We start from the raw sequence: 21,443 nt of genomic DNA, 5'->3' as shown, positions 1-21,443 counted from the left end.
CTAAGAATGACTGGGGCATCACCATATATCCAGTGCATCACTCCGACGAAAAGTTTGTCACCGACATCATCATCAGCTTCACCCTCGTGGGCCGGGACACCACTTCGGCTGCTCTCACCTGGTTCTTCTGGCTGCTTTCGCAGAACCCATATGTAGAACAAGAGATCTTGAAGGAGATCAACGACACGGCGTCGTCTGAGTTAGCGGCGGGAGGAGGTCACGACGAGGTGAAGGAGATGGTGTACACCCACGTGGCGCTGTGCGAGAGCATGAGGCTGTACCCGCCGGTTCCCGTCGACAGTAAACAAGCTGAACATGTGGCAGCCATCTCTTGCTCAGGCCATGGAAGAGCCTACTTGGACGGCCTGATTTCTTGATGGAAAGGAACCTGTTTCATGCAGCTAAAAGTGCAATTCTAGTAGCTGAGTGGCATAGAATGGGATCACTGGACTATCGGTTTGAAGGAGATGTATCATCATGGAAGAGCATTTCATGCCACAAACCACACCCACGAAGAAGATAAGTGGTTGTCAGAAACTTTATATTTCTTTATGTTATTTCTTAATTATTCTATAAATGGTGCCAGCTTTACTTTGTTTTGTCTGCCTCAATGGTTCTATAAGTGCTGCCCATCTAAAAAGATAAATTTTATTATAATCATTTGATTATTTTAACACAAAAAACAAAGGGAACGTTACATTATATGTTGGAGAAAGCAACAAACCATATATTATGGCACCAAAAGCATTAGTTAGTAGTGACTCAGCAACACATATTTCGAAATCCATTTTTTCTCAGCATTTGATTGATTACACAATGGCCAAACTTTCATCATGCATCCCATTTTCTGAAAAGCTATTACAAATATTATTATTTAATATTACAGGGTATAATATATACCCATTATCCATTTGTCTAACAGAAAAAAAAGCCACGGTAAAACTCAAGATAAGAGCACTTTTATTATGAAGTCTCTACTTTTCACTTTGATAATGTCGGCCATGAAATAAATATAATTATGTTTTCTCAATATCATTGTTTATTTAATATCTTATTATTTTATTTGTGTCATGATGACTAATTATAAAATAATAATTTTATTATTTTTTATGTCATGACACATGATTTATACCACGTTATTGATTTATACAACATGTGATTTATCAAACAACTAAATAAATCATTTATTCATGATTATATATATATACACACACATTTAGGCAATACCTAATATATTGTTGATATATGATACAAATCATTTACCACACGACTGAATAAATTATTTATTTATAGAAGAACATAGTACAATATTTTGCCTTGACAAACTTTGTCAATTTGATTTATTCATTATACGGTCGTACTTATACTGTCATTTATTGTCAGGAATTATTGAGCAACTAGGTCCACTGATTAACGTTGTTGCTGATTAACGAGGTCTACCAACTTATAGACTGATGAGCCACGTGCTTGTGGTGATCTCTTGTCTGACCGGACATCCACTTGCTCGGACATTCACTTATTGGGATACCTATGTGCCTGGACCCAACTCGATGACCCTACAGATAGTCCCAACTCGATGCCCCTACGTATGGCCCCGATTCAAAGACCCGACTTGCGGACCCGATCCGCGGATCCGACACATAGACCCAATATGTGAACCCGACAAGCAGACCCGAGTCATGTCGAGAATCAACTCATAATGAGTGCATGTCGACATAAAGTAGATACTTGCAATAAGGAATAACACGAGCAAATGCCTCGCCGCGAGCATAGCCTCTAGCCGAGCAGCCTCGCAACGAGCATCGCCTCCAGCCAAGCAGTCTCGTAACGTGTGATACCTTTAGCCGAGTATTGCTTTATGTTGAGCATTACCTTAGGTTGAGTACTGGTTCAAGACATCTAGCCACTTCGGCCCGTACATGGATTGGATTTGAAGTCTCCAGCCAAAAGACTCTCTTGACTGAAGACTTGGGGGACTACTGTTGGTACCATATATTTGGGCCTCGTATTTGGGCCTCACACATTAAGCCCACGACAAATGTAAAATAGGAGGAGCCCCTTATTCTATAAAAGGGGACTCCCCCTCATTCTAAACCAAGTCTGAAGTCCTCATTTCTAAGGGCTAGAGCTGAAAACAAAGGCTAGAAGCCTTGAGAGAGAGTCCTCACACCACCGAGGCTCTCCTCTCCCTTCTCTTCTCTCTCCGGGGGACTTCCCCTCAAACACTTGTATCCATACAATTACAGAGAAACAGAATCAACTACAGTGTGGACGTAGCCCAAACATTGGGGTGAACCACGATAACCCTTGTGTCATTTACATTTCATGCAGATTCACGGTCGGATTTACGTTGTTCCAAGACTTCCGGTTTTGTGCATCAACATAGTTCAAATTTGTCTTTGACGATAATCGAACTTAAGTTTTTCACTAACAAGTGAAAAGACCGTAATACTAAGTGGCAACTCCCAAAAGATATTATGCAACTGATTTTACAACGGCTCTTTCTATCAGATTCGCTTTGATAGTATAACAGAGCATGTCAAATCCTAGGTGGATATATGACATCAAAAATCCTTTCAACCGAAGTGTTATTTGCTGATTGGATTTCAAGGCCTTGTGTTTTGGATTCAAATTTGGCATCAATGTCAATTTTTTTTATTAATTTAATAGTGGATCCCTTATTCCACTAACATTTTCCTTTTCAACAATTCTTTTTAATAAATATAACCATTTGACAACTCGGTTGGAGAAACACAAAATTTGACATAAAACCTCAGATTGCCACATCAGCCATCAATTGAAATTTGACTCTAAGGGGGCTGTAGTCAATCTAGGATAGGAGGATTTTAAAAGATTTGATAGGATTTGAAAACTTCTACAAACTCCATATGGATTTTTAAGGATTTCTACGGACTTGATTTATTAATTTGATTGATTTTTATAGGTTACTAACAAAACCTGCTGAGATTTTGCATCAGAAGAAGGTCAACTTGTTTGAGTGATTTTTCTTCTGTCTTTTTTTTTTTGTGATCAACTTCTTTCCTCCAACTTTTCTTCCCCCACTATTTGCAGCCATTTTTTCTCCTCTTCAGCCATCTTCTGCAGCTATATATTTGGCATCGCCTTACTCCTCATTTTCGTGTTTTGTCAACCAATATCCAGTGGAAACCAACCAAATCTTAAATTATTGACGCATAAAGAAATGAAGAAGGAAACCGCCAATGCCCATTCCTTGTTTATTATTTCTTAGAGAAAGACTATCATATATAGCCATTTTCTAACCAACACTTACTGAATTGCACCTAGCCAGATTAGTGCATACTTTACTTTTTTCCTTCAGAGACAACTTATACAAGGTGTGGATACATTGCATAAATGAGATAATGTAATGACCCAAACTTTATTCAGAAGCGAGATACAGTGATACACTAAAAATACAGTCATGGTTAATCTTTACTCTATTATCCATATTAAATCGACTTACTTGACAATTATTCAAAAATTAATTCAGTTACTTTATGGCTGCGTCTGACCTTCTTGTTAGACTGCATACGTACCTTAAAAGGGAACAAGCCATTCGTAGTTCACCGTCATACTTAAATTGTTTATCCTTTAAATATTCAAGTGGTGGACGTTACAATATTAGATTCAAAAAATCAAATCACATCAAACGAATGTCAAATATGAAATCAGAATATTGAATTTAGCTTAAAAAAAGAAAAAGAAATCAAAGTCAGCCCATTGGCCACGACGACAGTTTTTGATGAACGGATACCCAATTTTCCGACTAACTCTAAAATTTTTCAAATTTCACATAATTGTAGTACACAACAAGGAAAGAATTTTCATACATGGGCCGAAGTCCAATTCGGCCGAGAAGTGGTCTAAAAACACCACGATCTGACAGAACCTAAAAAAGGTGAGCTTCGATTCGACATCCAACGGACTCTGATGCCTCAACCAAGGCTTGGGCCTTCATCCTAGGTTCATATGAAGTTCCTTGGTGGTGGTGATTGACTGCGAGGCTTCCAGAATTGGAGGATCACCGTCGCTACACTAACTGGTGCACTAGATCTGTTCATTGGGAAAAGAGAGTTGAAATGGCTCAGGTTTTTGGTGGAAATAGGAGAGGAGATCGGGGATGAGTTTCTAAGTGGTGGCTCGGTGCAATTCGTTGGAAATTGGCCGGAGAAAACGTCGAATTTCATGGCTGTGGTCTGGTCGAGTCGCGCAAGGAAATAGGTCGAGGGTGGATCTGCTTCCCTCCTTCTCTTTTCCCTCATTTCCCTTCTTTCCTACTCTTCCTATTAGCCCGTCCACTCTCTCATTTCCCTCATTTCTCTTCTCCTTTCTCCATAACAGCTAGACATGTGGCACCCCAGATGGCTACTCAGCAAAGCTGGAGCTTTCTAAATAAATGGTCAAATGACCATTTTGCCCTTACCTTTTCTCGTTTATATCTCCTTCGTTATAACTCTGTTTCACGAACGATTTTAGCCTATGCGCTTGTAGGATCGACCTCTATCCAAATATACCAAGAAATGCAGCGAAACATATATGGATAAAGTACATCCTCGTATAATTCTGTTTAGCCAACTAGGGGCAATTTCATCGTTTTAAACTTATCAAAACAATTATATGCCGTAAATATAAATGCGTCGTAACCCAAATACGACTACAAAATATTTAATACTAAAATCCAGGAATGGGATTTCACATTTCTCCCCATTTAAATTTCATAATCATCAATTAATTTGAATTTCATAATTGAATCACATATTTAAAAATAATTAGAGTATTACAGATACCCTGGAGCTATATATTGTTAACTGAGCTGAATTAATTAATTTCTTCTTATGAGATTGCAAGTGAATATTGAAAATAAAAGAATTTAGCAATTTAACATCTCCTATATTCCTTGAACTTTGAAAGTAGATGGGTATACTGCCCTTTCTCCATCATATATATTATTACTTCATAAGCTGAAGCAAGCTTTCCAATACTTTGCAAATAACTTAATAAGGTGTTGTAAACAGTAAAATTCGGATCACAGCCTCTGGATTCCAAAACTTTGAGCATGGAGCATGCTTCCTCAAGCTTTCTTGGCATACAAAGACCACGAATGATAGCATTGTATGTAAATACATTTGGAGTTAGCAAAAACTATATCTGCCATTCTTATATTCTTTTGTGGGTTGTATTTGACGTTTGATTGTGTTTCTGGTACTGGGTTGGAAAAGAGGGGTTGTAACATGGTGTTGAGACATGGCATAATTGGACTCAAAGAAGATAGGATTAATGACAATGACCGGTGAGAAGTGAGGAATGAGGAGAGAGGATTAGAAGAACATAAGCTAGATTTGAAATCCTAGAGGGTGAGATGTGATTCTTTTTGGTTTTGGTTATATACACTTCACATAGATTTATAATCACTCTAAAAAAATTAATAAAAATCTCAATTGGCTACCCATAAATTTTGATGTAATTTTAAAATCCTCTTAAATCCTACTTTGATTACACCATGATTTCAAAGTCTTTTAAAATCTTCTTTTAAAATCCTAATTGACCACACTTTGATTTCAAAGTCCAATAAAATCTTATCAAATCCTATATTGACTAATAATTTGACATTTTCATTAGAGATGGCCTTAGGTGAATGATTTTAAATTCTACCAAAATGTGTAATGTCTGAATTGTATTTGCCTCTTATAGTTTTAAATTCCAATTCAATATATTGGCCAAATTCAAGTTTGGCTTGAACTAATCTTAAATTCTCTATATGCAGAAATCAACTAGCTAGTCTAGTACTATGTCACTTATAAAAAGTAGTGCCATCTACATACTTCATTTTAATTCACACACAATTACTATTAACTTATGTCCCTTGATTCTCTTTAATTAATTTAATTCAACGACAAAAGATTAAGTGGTGTATGAATAACACCACTCCTTTTAAATTTTTGAAGTTCGAGTTCCATCTCAGCCAATAATAAGAATAAGAAATAACCTACAGTCAAGAACCTACATATTATATCTTGAATTATCATATAAAACAAAAATCACATTAACAACACAAAAAAATCTTAGTGGCAATGTAAGACAAGCTCAAAGCATTATATAAAATAATCATAAGTTTACCAAAATAAATGCAAAGCTTATTAATTAATTAAATTTGGTAGGGACTAAAACAAGTAATGATTCGTCTAAGGACATCATCATTGTTCAAAGGTTTTGTACATACTTTTGTTGCCTCACACATCCCACTAACTTAATAGCACGTATCAACTCCATACTACAAGCACACACACACACACACAATTGGATTGGATCCACCAAAACTTGGTAATCCGTTCGTGTCTTATTCTCCCTTTATTTGTCTTTTTCCCACCTCCACCATGCGTGACACAGTGACACTTGCCATTAATTTTTTTAATTTTTTTTTCCGACGATAGGTTTTATTTTGTAAACAATGTTGTTATTTACATTAAAAAAGAAAAAATGAACTTAACTTCACAATGAGCTAATAATAATGTAGTTCAAATTCACATTTGGCGTTTTTGACGAGAATCGAACCTAAGACCTCTTACTTACAAGTGAAGAAGAATACAACTGATGAAGTTTGAACCCATGCTATCATGGTAGAGCTCTACACCTTTCTACCGCCGTTGTAAAGAACCATAATAAATTTTGTTAGACTAAATATTAGATTAGTCATCCACATAATTTGAACTCACGCCAACATTAAGGGCTTCGAACCATTTTACTACTATGATAGAAGACCACTGGTTATGCCATTAATTAAGCGTCTTCTTGCTGTCCAACTCAAACCACCACACTTAAATCACACAGCATTCAACCCATCTCTCTCTCTCTCTCTCTTTCTCCTGTTCTACCTGTGGCCCGTTGTTCTTTGACTTCTTTTTCTCTTTGGCTTTTCCTTTTTGCTCTTTTTTCTTTTTATTCTCTCTTCCCTCTCTCTCTCATTGATTATTATTACCGAGAGAGGTAAACTGTCGGTGGAGTGCGAGCATCCTATGATTCTATTGATCCATGAAGAAGAAAGTCTCTCTTCATTTGTGGTATTATAAGTCGTTGTTTTCTTCTCCCTTGACTTCCACAGTAAGGCATGGTGGAAACAGTTCTTGGAGCACCACTGTTTTAGCATTTTGGTCTCTCTCTTAATTGCCCAGGTGAGAACTTTTGGTTTCAGATAATTGTTTACCTTCATTTTCTTCATGCATGATCTTCCTCGCTCTTACCATGCTAAGAAATTTTAGATTTACTGCAAGACTTCTTGTTTCCTCAAATTTGGTGGTAATCTCACCATGGTTAATCCTAATTTATTTGTTTTTAATTTTTAAAAATATTTTTACGGCAGTAAAACGGTCTATTTGTTTAGATTGGTAAAGAGTATAGCAATTTGGTTATGAAAGCTAAAAATTCTGCCTTATTTTGTTGATCGGAGACGGAGAAATGCCACTGTTACCTTGTGGTTGATCACCCCTTCTTCCTTTTGAGAGGTTTTCAGCTGCATGCAGCCTCAGTGGACTGTAAAATTTTGGAGCCTGCACTGGGAGAAAATTAGGGTGCTTAAATCTTTGTTCTATGCTTTCCTTTTTGTGGTTATGATCATTAATTGTTTCTAGCAGACGTTGGTTAGGCCAGATAGTCACGGTTTGTGCCCCTTCTTGCACTCAAGTTGGAATCTTCCTATATCAGAATACTTCAGAATATCGGATGGTTAAAAGAACGGAAATTCAGTATTTCGAGTTTTTTTCCCTGCGTCACCAACAGCGTCTTAGTTAGGCAATCAATTCATTTCACTTTCATTTTTAAGGACACTGTTACTCTAATGCTTTGTTTCTAGCAGACGCAGGTTAGGCAAGTTGGTCCGGGATTGTGCCTCTTCTTGCACTCAAGTTCGAATCCTCCTCCCCATAGATGAGAATACTTTAGAATACCGGATAGTTAAAAAAACGGAAATTCAGTATTTCGAGTTTTTATCCCTGCGTTACCAACAGCGTCTTAGTTAGGCAATCAATTCATTTCACTTTCATTTTTAAGGACATTGTTTGTTACTCTAATGCTTTGTTTCTTTTATAAGTTACTGACAGTTTTCTACATGCTTAATTGGTTATCCGTTTCTGTTCTTGAATAGTGACCCGAAATCATGGACCACAAGGCTTGGCTTTGGAGGAAAAAATCTTCAGAGAAGACAATTCTTGCAACTAACAAAGTTGCCACTCCTTTGGGAAGAATTGAAGAAGAGGTAACCAATCACTTTGCATTTCGGATCAGCCAATTTGTTTCCCGAGTATAATACTGTTTCGTTTCCTGCATTTTGTCTGTCTTGTGCGCAGCAATTGTCCTCGGATATGCAGCTTATATGTTCATTTGACTTGCGCATCTGCTGTTTTTGTTTTAAGCCTTTTATAGTATACAATCCATCTATGTGCATATATTGGAGTAGTTTACTGGGGGAGCAAAGATGTTTTAATCTGATTATTGTACTACCGATGTTTTATCATGTTAGGTACAGACATTTTCATATCCAGCTGAGAAAGGAAGCGAAACAGAGAGATCGAGGAAAAATCTAAATGAGAAGTTAGCTTCAGTTCTCCTAGACCGCACTGTAAAAGAAGATCCCGTTCCAGAACATGCAAAACCGGAAGAAGAAGCTATAGCAGGTGATTGTAAGTTATTCTTCTCTTTCTACAACTTACAAATCTTTCTTTACAGGCTTCGTTGTTTTTTATATCATCGGTAAAATCCCTATTTTCTCATTGAATGCTCCTTTTGAGTTTTTGCTGATTGTATAAATAACTATTGTTTCAGGTAGTGAGAAGGCAGGAGAGTCGGTTTTAAAGCAAGAATTAGAGGAACCTTTGAGGCAGGGAGTATCCACAAATGAAAGATCAACTCATTCAGATGATGCATTGAACGAATGCATGCAGCAGCTAAAGTTTGTTCAAGAAGAACAGGAGCAAAGAATACATGAAGCAGTTATGATGACATCAAGAGAGTATGAGAAGGCACAGAAAAAGTTAGAAGAGAAGTTGAGAGAGACAAGTGAACAGCTTACACACTTGGTTGCTGAAAATACTAATTTGAACAGAGCCCTTCGAGCAAAAGACAAATTGATCGAAGATTTGAATAGACACAAGTCTCAAACCGATGCAGAATTCAGTGCCCTAATGGCTAGACTGGATTCCACAGAAAAGGAAAATGCTTTTCTAAGATATGAATTTCACATGCTTGAGAAGGAACTTGAGATCCGAAGTGAGGAGATGGAATACAACCGTCGGTCAGCTGCAGAATCCCATAAACAACATTTGGAGAGTGTGAGGATAATCGCAAAGTTAGAACAAGAATGTCAGAGACTTCATCTCCTTATGCGAAAGCGGCTGCCAGGTCCTACTGCTTTGGTGAATATGAAGAGTGAGGTTCAAATGCTGGGAAGGGATCAGACCGAGATGAGAAGAAGAAAGCAGAATCATACAAGAGATATGGTTGCAAAAGATGCCAACATGGGAAATTCTCCTGAAATTTCAAATAAGAAGATGAGTCTCGTGATTGAGCAATTACGAGATTTGGAAGAAGAAAACAAAACTCTGAGAGAAATTTTAACAAAAAAAAATGCCGAACTCCTTTCTTCAAGGACCACATATTCTCGAACAGCTTCCAGATTGTCACAGGCTGAGACTCAGCTTGGAGAGCTTTCTAAATTCCATAAATCTATGGAGCTGGTACCATGTAATGACATTTCTCGATATTCAAGGTTTGACATTGGCAGTGATGATAGCTCGTCCGAATCTTGGGCTAGTGCTCTAATTTCAGAGTTGGAACATTTTAAAAACGACAGACTTAAAAGTCCACAGGAATGTTCAGACATTAGCTTAATGGATGATTTTGTTGAGATGGAGAAATTGGCAATAGTTTCTGCTGGTAAACCTCCTAACAATGGGCATCAACATTGTTTTACCGGTAGGGAGCTTGTACCAGTTGAAGTCAGTTCCAACAGTGATGAGAGAAAGCACGGCCTGTCAAAAGATTCAAGGTCAGAGAATTCTTTTGATTGGCTTCAGGTCGTTTTAAAAGCAATGTTGGAGCAAAAGAATGTTTCGAAACGAAGTTTAGATGAGCTATTTGAGGACATCAAAATTGCCTTGGGTTACATAAATCCACCAACCGACAATGGACCTCGTAGAAGTGCAGTCTCAAGGCCTCTTGCAGAATCTGATCCTGTAGATTCTTTTGGTGGAGCTTTGAGTATTGACACTTCAGTGGAAGATAGTGGCAGCCAACGTTGTCAAGATGCTTCAAGCATGAGGAATAAAATCAATAAGCAATTTGGTTGGCCTGAAGACCGACGAGATAATGGAGTGAAGGGTGCGTCTGCGGAGCAGTTGTTGTGTCTGCCTTTAGTTGCTTCTTCAAAGGAAACAAATGTTCCACTTCAATTGAATATGGTGCAGGATAAACTGCAAGAAGAAAACAGCAGATTGAAAGATGAACTAAAGAATATGGAAGCTAGCCTGCAGTCAGCAACCGAAAAGAATGAAGCGTTGGTCATACAACTTCAGGAATCACAACAAAGAATTGAAATCTTAAAGACAGAAGTGGAGAGTCTGAAAGAATCAGAGGGGGTGATGGTAGATCAGATCGAAAATCAGAAGTCGATTAATGAAGATCTTGATACTCAACTGACTGTTGCCAAAGCAAAGTTGAAACAAGTCTTCCAGAAGTTTTCTTCTTTAGAAGTTGAATTGGAGGATAAACATAACTGTTGTGAAGATTTAGAAGCAACATGTCTTGAGCTTCAGCTCCAGCTACAAAGGTAAGTTCCGGTCTCCTGATTTTTCTTTCTGCCGAAACTATGTAAAGCTTGTGTTGATTTGATTGATGAGACAACTCTGATTTGTGAAATGTTTAACTCAGTGCTGAGAAGGAGACTCTAACGCATGGCATAAACCAAGACGAAAAACAATCCCCTTCCGTAAGTCCACGGGAATGTAGAAATCATCACTATCATTATATGAAAATAAGTAATCGAGCACATTTGTAAACTATTTTTCACTAGGCACAGCAATGTGACATGTTATATTTTGCAGGGATGGGAAATCACAACAGCTTCGGTGAAGCTGGCAGAGTGTCAAGAAACCATCCTAAACCTAGGAAAACAGATCAAGGCACTGACTACACCAAGGGAAGCACAACGTTTTGACAAGGTGTTCTCCACAACCAGCACTGCAGCCAATGCCACCAGCAATAACTTGAACAGGCGCTCTTCCCTGCTTGATCAAATGCTAGCTGAGGACAATCCCAAGTCTCCAAAAGATAATGAGACAACAACGGATGCAGATCCGCAGAAACCATCGCTTTTTCAGTCTGATAGTCACAATGCCTTGTCCACTCCTATCGCTCTGGTACATATGCCGGAAGGGCATCTAGGTTCAAGGGGTAAAGGTGGTAACAGCGCAGTTGGGAGTCTGGCTATTGTGCCGAGTAAGAAACAAGGAGGTTTTGGTTTGCTAAGGAGGCTACTGCTGCGAAGAAAGAAAGGAAGCGCCAAGAAACCCCAATCCTTGGCGAAAGTATGATTGCTCAAGAGCCATCATGCCTACTGAGGCAAATATGTGACTTTACTTATGCTTTTCGGTTGTTTGACAACGCTTAGAGGGTTCCTGAGAGATTTGGTTTTTTTTCTTGTGTAGGGTTAGTAAGAGAGTGAGAGAGAACTATGACATTGTAAGTATGGTTGATGTGTATGTCTTTGTTTGTAAGTGTGAAAGCCTGTAAGATTATCACTAATCTACCCCCATTCTTCAGTTATGAATTCAATCTAATCCTAAAGATGCATTATATAATTATAATCTGAGTAAACCCACCTGTAATTTCATATTTTGTTTTTGGTCAAACGATAGATTTTGTTAGATTAGATGTTAGATTAGCTACTGATGGATTCGAACTCACGTCGTCATGCATGGGCTCAACCTTTTTCCACCAATAGCATTAGCCGACCAATTAATCCGTGTTTTCCAGTGGAAATGTTCATAAATAAATGTTAATATAGAAAAATTTGTCCATGCTAATGGGATGTAAAACTGTATCCCTTATCCATCACTGTGTTCAACCTCATACAACAATATAACATTCCATTAAACGTAGAGACGTTACGTCGTGCTTGTTAGGTTCGACCGATGGCTGCAGCTGCTTCCTTCATATCAAGCAAGGCCTCTTCAAAGCACTTGGCGAGAAACGCAGGGTCAGGGATGATATCTTTGGTCACCAAAATTTGCAAGTCTGCTCTTTCAGCATAGCTCACCAAGTGCATTACAAGTGCCTACATTACCAGCCAGAAAAATCATTCATGTTCTATCACATATATATTCACATTACATATATTTAAGTTAATCTTTGGGATTATATATGTGTGTGTATACATATATATATATATTTATACACACACACACATACCTGGGGCAGGCTGGATGCATTAATTCTTAGGTAAGTTACAGGGTTGCCTCCAAGTGCAAGTTCTTCTTGCGGGCCAACTATATTTGAGATGGTAAAGCTAGCATTGCACACAAGCCTGTAAAGAAACCAGGTTGCAATCTGCAGTAGAATGGATATTAATAATATTTTAAAAAAAAATTAACACCCAATTTTGTTTGGTATTCTCGAATATTTAATTAATTGTTTCAAAAGAATAAAAAGTGCAATTTGTTAAGAGAAATTCTAAGACCATCCCGTATTCGAGTTATAATCTAAAATTTTTAACTCATAAATAGTTTTTCTGCTCCAACTTTTTTGGATTAAATTTTAAGATCGATATTATTAAAAAATAAATTTAGGATAATTTTTTTTCTTTAAAGTAATTTAAAAAAAAAATTATATAGACTATCCTAATTTAATTTTATGAACATTTTAATATCAAAATATTTAGATTCTGATAAATATTGAAAAATCACTAAATTGACATAATTAAATTTGTGGAACACTATGAAAGAATATGAAACACATGAAATAATTTTTTTTTATTATTTTAGCAGGTGGATTTAAATTTGCACCATTAGATTTTTTTTTTCTTACCGTTAAATTTGATCATATTATATCTTAACCGTTGGATTCAATAAATCTATAAATATAAAACTAAAAAAAACTCAGGGGAATTCTAGGTTAAATTTGCCCCATAAATGAGTTTTGGATTAAAACTCATATTTGACTTAAGGGTTGGAGTAGGTTGAGGTAGATTTTGAACCTAAAATTTGAGTTTTACTCCACGGGTTGGAGTAGGTCTCAAAGTGAGACTTATTATGGACCGTCCGCCACCTCATATTTTTGGCACAATATTTTATAATGTTGGCGCGATAATTGTGCAAAAAACATAAAGTGAGGGAGAGTCTCAATTTTGAAAAAGTTTCCTTAACATTTCTCTTTTTGTTATCCTCACCTTTTGTCCAAAGTAGGTCATAACAAAGCATGCAATTTTGTTTGAGAAATGAGCCTCCACAGATTTTTTCTTCCTGTCAAGCATCACCTTATTTCTCTTCAGACACTCAAGAGGATCAGTGCCGCTGCTCTTATGGCAATGAATAGGTAGGTGAAACATGCCGAATTTGTTACCCCAACTTGACCCAGAAGATTTCATCATATCGGATACCTGATCACATGTTCAAGCTTTTTAACTGTAAAACTGTACAGCCAAATTCAGCAAATGATTTATGTTCAAATTCAATCTAATTCCATTTTTGACAACGTTAATTCAAACCCCATAAGTGAGGGCCTTTTTAAAAATAATTATTCAATCAATACAAAAATTCGGAGCAACAATGTAAAACTTTCGGTTGCAAACTGAGCACATTTGCTTTAGATGATTTTTTTTGGTTTGAGGAATATTTGGACATGATAGCTTAAAGGTGTTTTTAAGATTATATTTTGTGGAACTAATCTGAAATCATTTTTTTATGGATGAAACTTATGATTAGGCCAATTTCGATTATAAAGATCTTTAAATAGGTTGATCATGTTTTCTTTCTGTTGTAATGAGTATTTTTCAAGTGCAAAGTTTTGAGCCAATACTTGGATGCCTTCCAAGTGAAGTGACTCTAAGAACAAAAATGTAACCCTTATTTTGATTAATATAATGATTTTGTTGCTCGAAAATTTTCTATTGATTGAATAATTTATTTAAAAATGCCCAAAACTCATGGCTTTAATTAGAGTTGTAGAAAATGGAATTGAGATTGGTTTAGTGTGTAAGTTAGAGGTAAACAAATTTGTAAAAAATAAAATGTCTAAAATACCCTTGAGTTTAACAGCCCTTTAATAGAATGGGCGAAGTGAGACCAAGACAGTCGAAAATGTCTGGTTCAGAAGGCAAAGTGAGAAAAACTAGTTTCAAAGGGTAAATTGAGACTAAATGGTAGTTTCATGAGACATTTCAATTAATAAGCCAAGTTTGTGAACTATTATATTATATTAGTTAGTGAAATATTATATTATATCAGTTGCTACTTGCAAGTTGTGTCCTTTATCAATCGAACCGGCCAACGGTTTTGACTGAACCGATTTTTGGCAACTGTATGGTAACAATTGGTTGGCAATAGGTGGTTTTCTAAAATTGTGTATATATGGCCGGCTGGTGGCACAATAACTTTAACACGATTTGTCAACCGACCCAGACCTATGTAATTAATTATAAAAAAAATAACAAAAATGCTACTCTTACCACCTATTTGTACCATCTATTGACCTATGTAATTAATTATAAAAAAAAAATAACAAAAATGTTACTCTTACCACCTATTTGTACCATCTATTTGATAGAGATGAGACCTTAGCGTGGCCTACTTGTATTTAGAGAGATAGTATAAATATGTGGTAAATGTAACTTTACTCTAAAAATAAATATAAAATATATAAAGTTACAAACCTCCATTCCAGGCTGCTGTCTTAAATTTACCATGGCCAGCCCAGTAATTCGAAGTCCCTCTGACAAAACTGACGGGAAGAACAATTGGGTTTAGATTAAGATACGTGATCGAATGCCATTGAACTTATATAATTCAAACGAGACGTACAAAAAAATTAAGGACCGAAAATATGGGTTGCCTTTAAATTCTGATCCCTTCTGGCGTTGTACAAGAAAATTAAGGGGGTGTGCTATCAACACATCCAAAATTACTTCTCACACACCCCTTGTTAATTTATGTTTGTTGATCTTATTCAATTCATCCGATTTAGAAGAATGTGGATATCACACCCCAAAATTAAGGACTGCAAAAATGGATTGCCTTTAAATTATTATACCTTTTGGTGTTTGGTGACTTAGGTATATTGATAGCCCAGATGAAACAACCGCAACAAGAACATCATTTATGGTCTGCATGGTGGCATAAAAAAAATACTTACATAAGTAAAAACACCGTGACCAACTGTTTGTTTTTGGATATATTTACTTTTTATTTTTCTAAATCATGGCGCTCATAACAATTTTCTCTGTAGTGTTAAGTTGCCAACATTTTATATGTGAAAAATCCTCAATTCGTTACATGTTATAAATTCATAGATATTAGTTCGATCATTAAATATCGATATCAAATCATACAAAATATAACAATACTTTTTGGAAGTATTTATGATAATAAATTAAGGCAAATTGGTCCTATGAAAAAGAAAAGGGATGACGAAAGCAAATATAATAGCCACTACAAGAGAAAGACGAAACAAATTATCAAATAATTTCAATACTAATGAATATACATACATACATACATATATATATATTGTCACATCCCAGTCTTGACTATGCCGTATCACGATATTGTCCGCTTTGGGCTTACCATTCTCTCATGGTTTTGTTTTTAGGAACTCAGACAAGAACTTCTCAGTGGGTCATCCATCCTAGGAATGCTCTTGCCCGAACTTGCTTAACTTTGGAGTTCCGATGGAACTCGAAGCCAGTGAGTTCCCAAAATGCCTCGTGCTATAGGGAGGAGAGCATGTACATATAAAGCATATCACCCCCTCTCCGTTGGTCGATATGGGATGTTACATATATATATTCATATAAATAATAAAATATATTATGTTATATTGTATGTATAATATATATTATTCGGAGTAGATTTGGTGACAAATACGGATCAAGGACCCCTATAATCATATTTGAAATTGTAACGAAATATTATCGACGGTTTTTCCACATATCTTCAAATCCGCCCATTCATTTGATTATTCATGCGCGGTTATCGAGTTTAACGGTTTGAATTTTCATACCTATGCATGACTGAACCAAGGTAGGTTGGTTATAAAAAAATAAAAAATTTAATGTTTGAATGTGCCTAATGTCTAACTACAGCAATGTATTTTTACATATACAAACCACAAACTTATATTTGTTTTCATTTTTTTCTTGTTTGTTTAATGTAAGCAAGCATGGTGGCGCATAGGGCGACTCGCTTCCCTTTTTCGTCATCGTGGTGTGTCCTTTTAGGATGATATTAGTCCACCTTGATTAATGAGTTAGTTTGTTTGAAGATTTTGTAAGTAATTGTTTTTAGAGATTTTAAACTTTAATCTTTAAAGAAGATTAAAATTTAATAAAAACTTGCTGTTAAATTACATATTAATTTTAGTCATTTTTCTGCGTCCTTGATTCAAACTTATATTATACTTTTGTTTAAATATTTAATGGATATCTTATTTAATGTCTCTACTTAAATTTTAATTTTATTATTAGACATATTTTAATTCATTAATTTTGTTTTACTCCTATAATTAGTGTAAACTAAATATCTGTATCATAATATATTTGACTGAATTTGTGTACATGTCCCTACCTAACTATATTATAATTATTAAGTGGAACATAAGAAAATATACAAAAACATAAATGTACCGAAAAATCTGTCCCTAAACATATTATACCAAACTAGTGTACCAAAATGTCTGCACTTAAATATATTATACTAAACTAGTGTACCTAAATGTCCCTACCTAAACATTGTTGAATATACCACTGCCAACTCATCTCTGCCAGCTCATCAAAATAGTTGTAAAGGATTAGATGATGTAATAGTTAGTTGAAAGAGTTAGTTAGTCATCTAGTCAGCTATATATAGCTATTGTAAACAGATGGTAAAGTGAGTTCATTGAGTTTAATACAAAAGCTTCATTCATTTCTTTCTCACGTTTCTCTTCTCTTTGTAAAACTTTATTTCTTGATTTTATAATTGTTCATCTCTGCTACTTCTCCAATGTAGTTAACATGGTATCAGAGCCACGCCATGGACTCTGGTGGTTTCGTTTTTCATTAGATTTCGTCGTTTTCATCGTTTTTCATTAGATTTTCTTCGGTGCTTCTGCGATGGTCCTGTAACTTCTTGGTTGATTTTTCGTCTGGGCTTCCACAATCTGGGTCGTCAACTCATCTCTACCACAGACGACATCTAGCAAACATATTACCACCCCTCCAACCCGATACAAGAATCCTCTTCTTTACCTCGATGGAGATTGCGAGCCTGCGGCTTCTCGAAGCCCTAACCTTAATAGTCTGATTGCTTGTTGTGATTCGGATCGTTGTCTCCCTTAGTGGAACTCCGAATTGCTATGTTGGTAGCTGGTGTGGAGGAAAGTTCAAAATTTGGGAGCTTGGTGTGGAATTTGACTCTCTTCCCTCTAAGGCACTATGTAGATTTTAGTATGGTTCTCTGCTGCTACTCGTCCCGTTTCCAATCATCAACTTTCTGACTTCGAACATTGAATGCCCTCTGGTGTCCAATTTACGATCACCCAACAATGTCGTTATCACATCTGGGTCACCAGTTTATGATGATGGACTCTGCATCATATTAGACATCAAGAACTTTTTCAAATGTCATCCTTAATTGGCAAGTGCATTCTTGCACATTATCTGTTTGACGAAATGTCAAAGAGTGATTTTGTTGGTTTCTTGGTGTAAGATTGTGCAAGATTTTGGTCTATTTCTTTCTTCTTTGTGGTGTTTGCAAATCAGCTCTCTGAGTTCTATATTTGCCATTGCTCCGTGTTCCTTTCTCTGGTGTGGAGAGATCTTGCAGATTTGGGATGTTGTCTGTTTCTTGATTCTCTGTTGTGTCTGCCTTGTGATATGGGATCTTCTCAGGTGATATTCGCTCTACATTCTTGGTGTGGTTTTCTGGTGGTTTTGTTGTATTTTTGTGATTTCGGAATTTATAGTCGGTTTCTTGAAGATATATGGGTCCATGTTGAAGATATATGAGATAAACTACTGTTTCATTCAGTGATTTTGTTGGTTTACAAGATTTCAAGAAAATGTCATTCTTCTTGATGGTTAAGAAAGTATCATTCTTTCTTTAATTCCATAGAATTTGTCAAGAGTATCATTCTCTTGTTGCTTTAGAATTTGTCAAGAGTGTCATTCTCTTGTTGCTTTAGAATTTGTCAAGAGTGTCATTCTCTTGTTGCCTTAGAATTTGTCAAGAGTGTTTGTGGACATACAGGAAGAAAAACAGATGATGCATTGTAGCAAGATAATACAACTGGACATAAGTTTTGGTGCAGTCAGTTTGCAAATCTTTTGTATCAATAGCTTAAATGTGCATCGGGTGGATGACTGGACTATTTTCAGAAATCTAGGCTGAAAGGGAAGTATTAAAAAGGCTATAGTTCATCAAAACATAATGGTTGACAATCACAGCATGGGTACCATAAAAAAAGACAATGCAGATGCATGAAGACACCTTTAAACACCAAGAACAAATGATTAATTGATGATGGGAGCAGGGCTAGGAGTATATGGACAAGAAGCACTTCATAATTCTGCATTTGTCAAAGCACTCATTCAATCTCAAATTGGGAAACCTAGTTGAGATTGAAAGGGGATGTTGAATATATCACTGCTAACTCATCTCTGACAGCTCATCAAAATAGTTGTAAAAGATTGGATGATGTAATAGTTAGTTAGTCCTCTAGTCAGCTATATATAGCTATTGTAAATAGATAGTAAAGTGAGTTCATTGAGTTTAATACAAAAGCTTCATCCATTTCTTTCTCACATTTATCCTCTTTGTAAAACTTCATTTCTTAATTTTATAATTGTTCATCTCTGCTACTTCTCCAATGTAGTTAACAAACATATTATACTAAACTAGTCTACCAAAATATCCGTACCTATAAATATATTATACTAAACTAGTCTACCGAAATGTCTGTACATAAATATATTATACTAAACTAGTGTACCGAATTGTCCGTATCTAAACATATTATGCTAAACTAGTTTACCAAAATGTTCGTACCTAAATATTGTAATAAATTAGTGGTACATAAAAAGATATGCAAAATCATAAATGTATCGAAAAGTCTTTATCAAAATATTTTCTTATATAAGATACTTAACATAAATTGGTGTTGCAAAATGTGAGCAAATAAAAGCTCATTCATTTGAATTCAAATAAGTATTAAAATTTACAATATTGTTCATATAATTTAATTCATGGACACCAAAAAATTATGCAGAAGAAAGGAGATTAAATGCATATGTGACATTAAATAGAGTCTAGAAACTAAAATCAATTTATCTAATTTATATACAATATTTTTATTCAATTTGTGTAAAATATATTTTACACTTTCGTCTTATTTAATAATTAAAATCTAGTTTTCTATTGTTTTTTAGCATGAGTGGCCCATTTTACTTCGGGATTTTTTTTCAAGTGATTTACCCGGAAAAAGGTTTTTTCAGGGCCACAGCTTTTACCATACTCTATGTACTCGACTTATTTCGTTTGCTTATCGAATGAAATCACTTACCGCATTTGGAACAGTTTTCTTGACGAGCTTCATGTCGTGAAGGCAAAACCTAGCCGTGGCCAACTTCCTTGGCCACAGCTCAACTCCATTGCCGCCGCTTATCTCAGTTTTCTGGTCAGAAAGCCACAAGCACCTCATCAGAAACTCCACCACAAATACCATGTTAAACCACAGCATCTCCACAAACTCTAGCAACCAAACCCACGACCTCTTCCCACCAGTGAAACCTACTAGTCTCTTTGATCTCTTCCCACCAGCAGAAGCCAAAGTTGGTATGTTAATATTCTTTTCTTCACCATTCACCAATCTCACCTCCTTCACAAACCCACCACCTAAACCCTTTTCTTCGTCATCTTTTTGGTCAACTTCCCTGAAACTCGCCAAGAACAGTGACATGAGCGACATCCCATCTCCCAATGCATGGTGGATTCGGAAGACGCCACAGTTATGGGCCATGAGAAGGTGAAGTTCCCAGAGGGGTTTGTCGACGTCGGTGCCTAGTATTCCAGCAGAGGTGGTGGAAAGGTCGGCCAAGTAGGCATTGACAGCAGTCTCGTGGTCAACGGATGGTGATGTGGTGAGGACAGGATTGTTGATGACGACAATGTGGCGGTCGAGGTCGACGCTGGGGGTGGTCTTATGCCAGTGCTGGAGGCCGTTGGAGTGGCGAAGCAAGAGGCTTGAGAAACGTGGGTGGGAGAGGAGGAGAGAGGTTTTGAGGTGGGACTTGACGGCATCTATGTTTATAGGGTTTGTGAAGCCCATGGCGCAGTGGATTATTTGGTTCATTTCAGGTTGGAGGAAGAACCGACCTAATGGGGTTAGAGGCTCGTTGAATTCGGAGGAGTCAGCTGCCGACGAACCCATGAGAGAGAGAGAGAGAGAGAGAGAGAGAGAGAGAGAGAGAGAGAGAATGGAGGGAGGTTTTGATGCCTGTGCCCAGCTGCTAACAAAAGACTGAATTATGCACTGACCACTAGCTTTTAAGGCCGATTGAGAAGCCAAGTGTAGAAATAGAGAAGTTTTTCGGGGGACCGGGTAGACAAGAACCTGGAGTTCCGCACCTATTGCAAACTTACATCTAGAATATCATATTTTTAAATGGAATAGTGCTAAACTTACCATTTTGTAGTATCATTATTTGTGTCATCTCTTTAATAAATGTAGAGCTCGCTAACACATGTGCAAGGTTCTAAAACACGCTAGGCTCAAATCAGACGGCGAACTGAGGCCTAGCGTCTAGACGGAGTTTAAGCGGGAGCCTAGACGGACTAAAAGGATTTGAGTAAATTTATTGTATATCATATAATTTAATTCAATTTACTATATAATATATAGATAAATATTGAATAACATGTTATTTAGAATATATATATATATATATATATATATATATATATATATATATATGCAAGGAGAGTTTTACGTACATAATTATGGAAGAGGATCCACTCCGGACTTTAGTGTCCGGAGCCTTCTCATCAAACAATTTGGGCCGTTGATTGGTGTGCAAGTCAAATCAAGGTCGGTTGTGTGTGGAGGGTCAGGAAAATAAATTAATAGAAACCATTGGATTTAAATTGTGCGGTCCAGATTGTTTGATGAGGAGGCTCTAGACACTAAGA

At 36.5% G+C, this 21,443-nt stretch overlaps 2 protein-coding genes across 6 annotated transcripts; one reads left to right on the top strand and one right to left on the bottom strand.

Moving 5' to 3' along the window:
• Positions 1-6,848: 6,848 nt before the first annotated feature.
• Positions 6,849-11,867, top strand: LOC126623064 (filament-like plant protein 7). Of its 5 annotated transcripts, none has more exons than XM_050291850.1 (6): positions 6,849-7,190; positions 8,159-8,269; positions 8,540-8,687; positions 8,836-10,837; positions 10,939-10,996; positions 11,112-11,867. In XM_050291850.1, exons 2-6 carry the CDS (start codon positions 8,171-8,173, stop codon positions 11,598-11,600), a joined length of 2,796 nt encoding a protein of 931 aa, XP_050147807.1. In that variant the 5' UTR covers positions 6,849-7,190; positions 8,159-8,170; the 3' UTR covers positions 11,601-11,867. The 5 variants fall into 5 exon arrangements, with proteins under 5 accessions (XP_050147807.1, XP_050147806.1, XP_050147805.1 ...); XM_050291849.1 differs by having other exon boundaries at positions 8,534-8,687; XM_050291848.1 differs by having other exon boundaries at positions 6,850-7,190; positions 8,540-8,693.
• A 167-nt stretch (positions 11,868-12,034) lies between these two features.
• On the bottom strand, positions 12,035-20,899 carry LOC126623066 (wax ester synthase/diacylglycerol acyltransferase 11-like). Its single transcript, XM_050291851.1, has 6 exons — positions 19,819-20,899; positions 15,313-15,385; positions 14,936-15,003; positions 13,454-13,663; positions 12,478-12,615; positions 12,035-12,343 (listed from the first exon to the last, which is right to left on the bottom strand). The coding sequence occupies exons 1-6, from the start codon at positions 20,683-20,685 to the stop codon at positions 12,188-12,190; spliced, it is 1,512 nt and encodes a 503-aa protein (XP_050147808.1). The 5' UTR covers positions 20,686-20,899; the 3' UTR covers positions 12,035-12,187.
• Positions 20,900-21,443: the final 544 nt, after the last annotated feature.

Source organism: Malus sylvestris, chromosome 5, assembly GCF_916048215.2.
Source record: "Malus sylvestris chromosome 5, drMalSylv7.2, whole genome shotgun sequence".
In the NCBI taxonomy this organism is placed as follows: domain Eukaryota; kingdom Viridiplantae; phylum Streptophyta; class Magnoliopsida; order Rosales; family Rosaceae; genus Malus; species Malus sylvestris.
The sequence above is the reverse complement of the archived record's forward strand: the minus strand, read 5'-3'. Positions and strand labels throughout refer to the sequence as shown.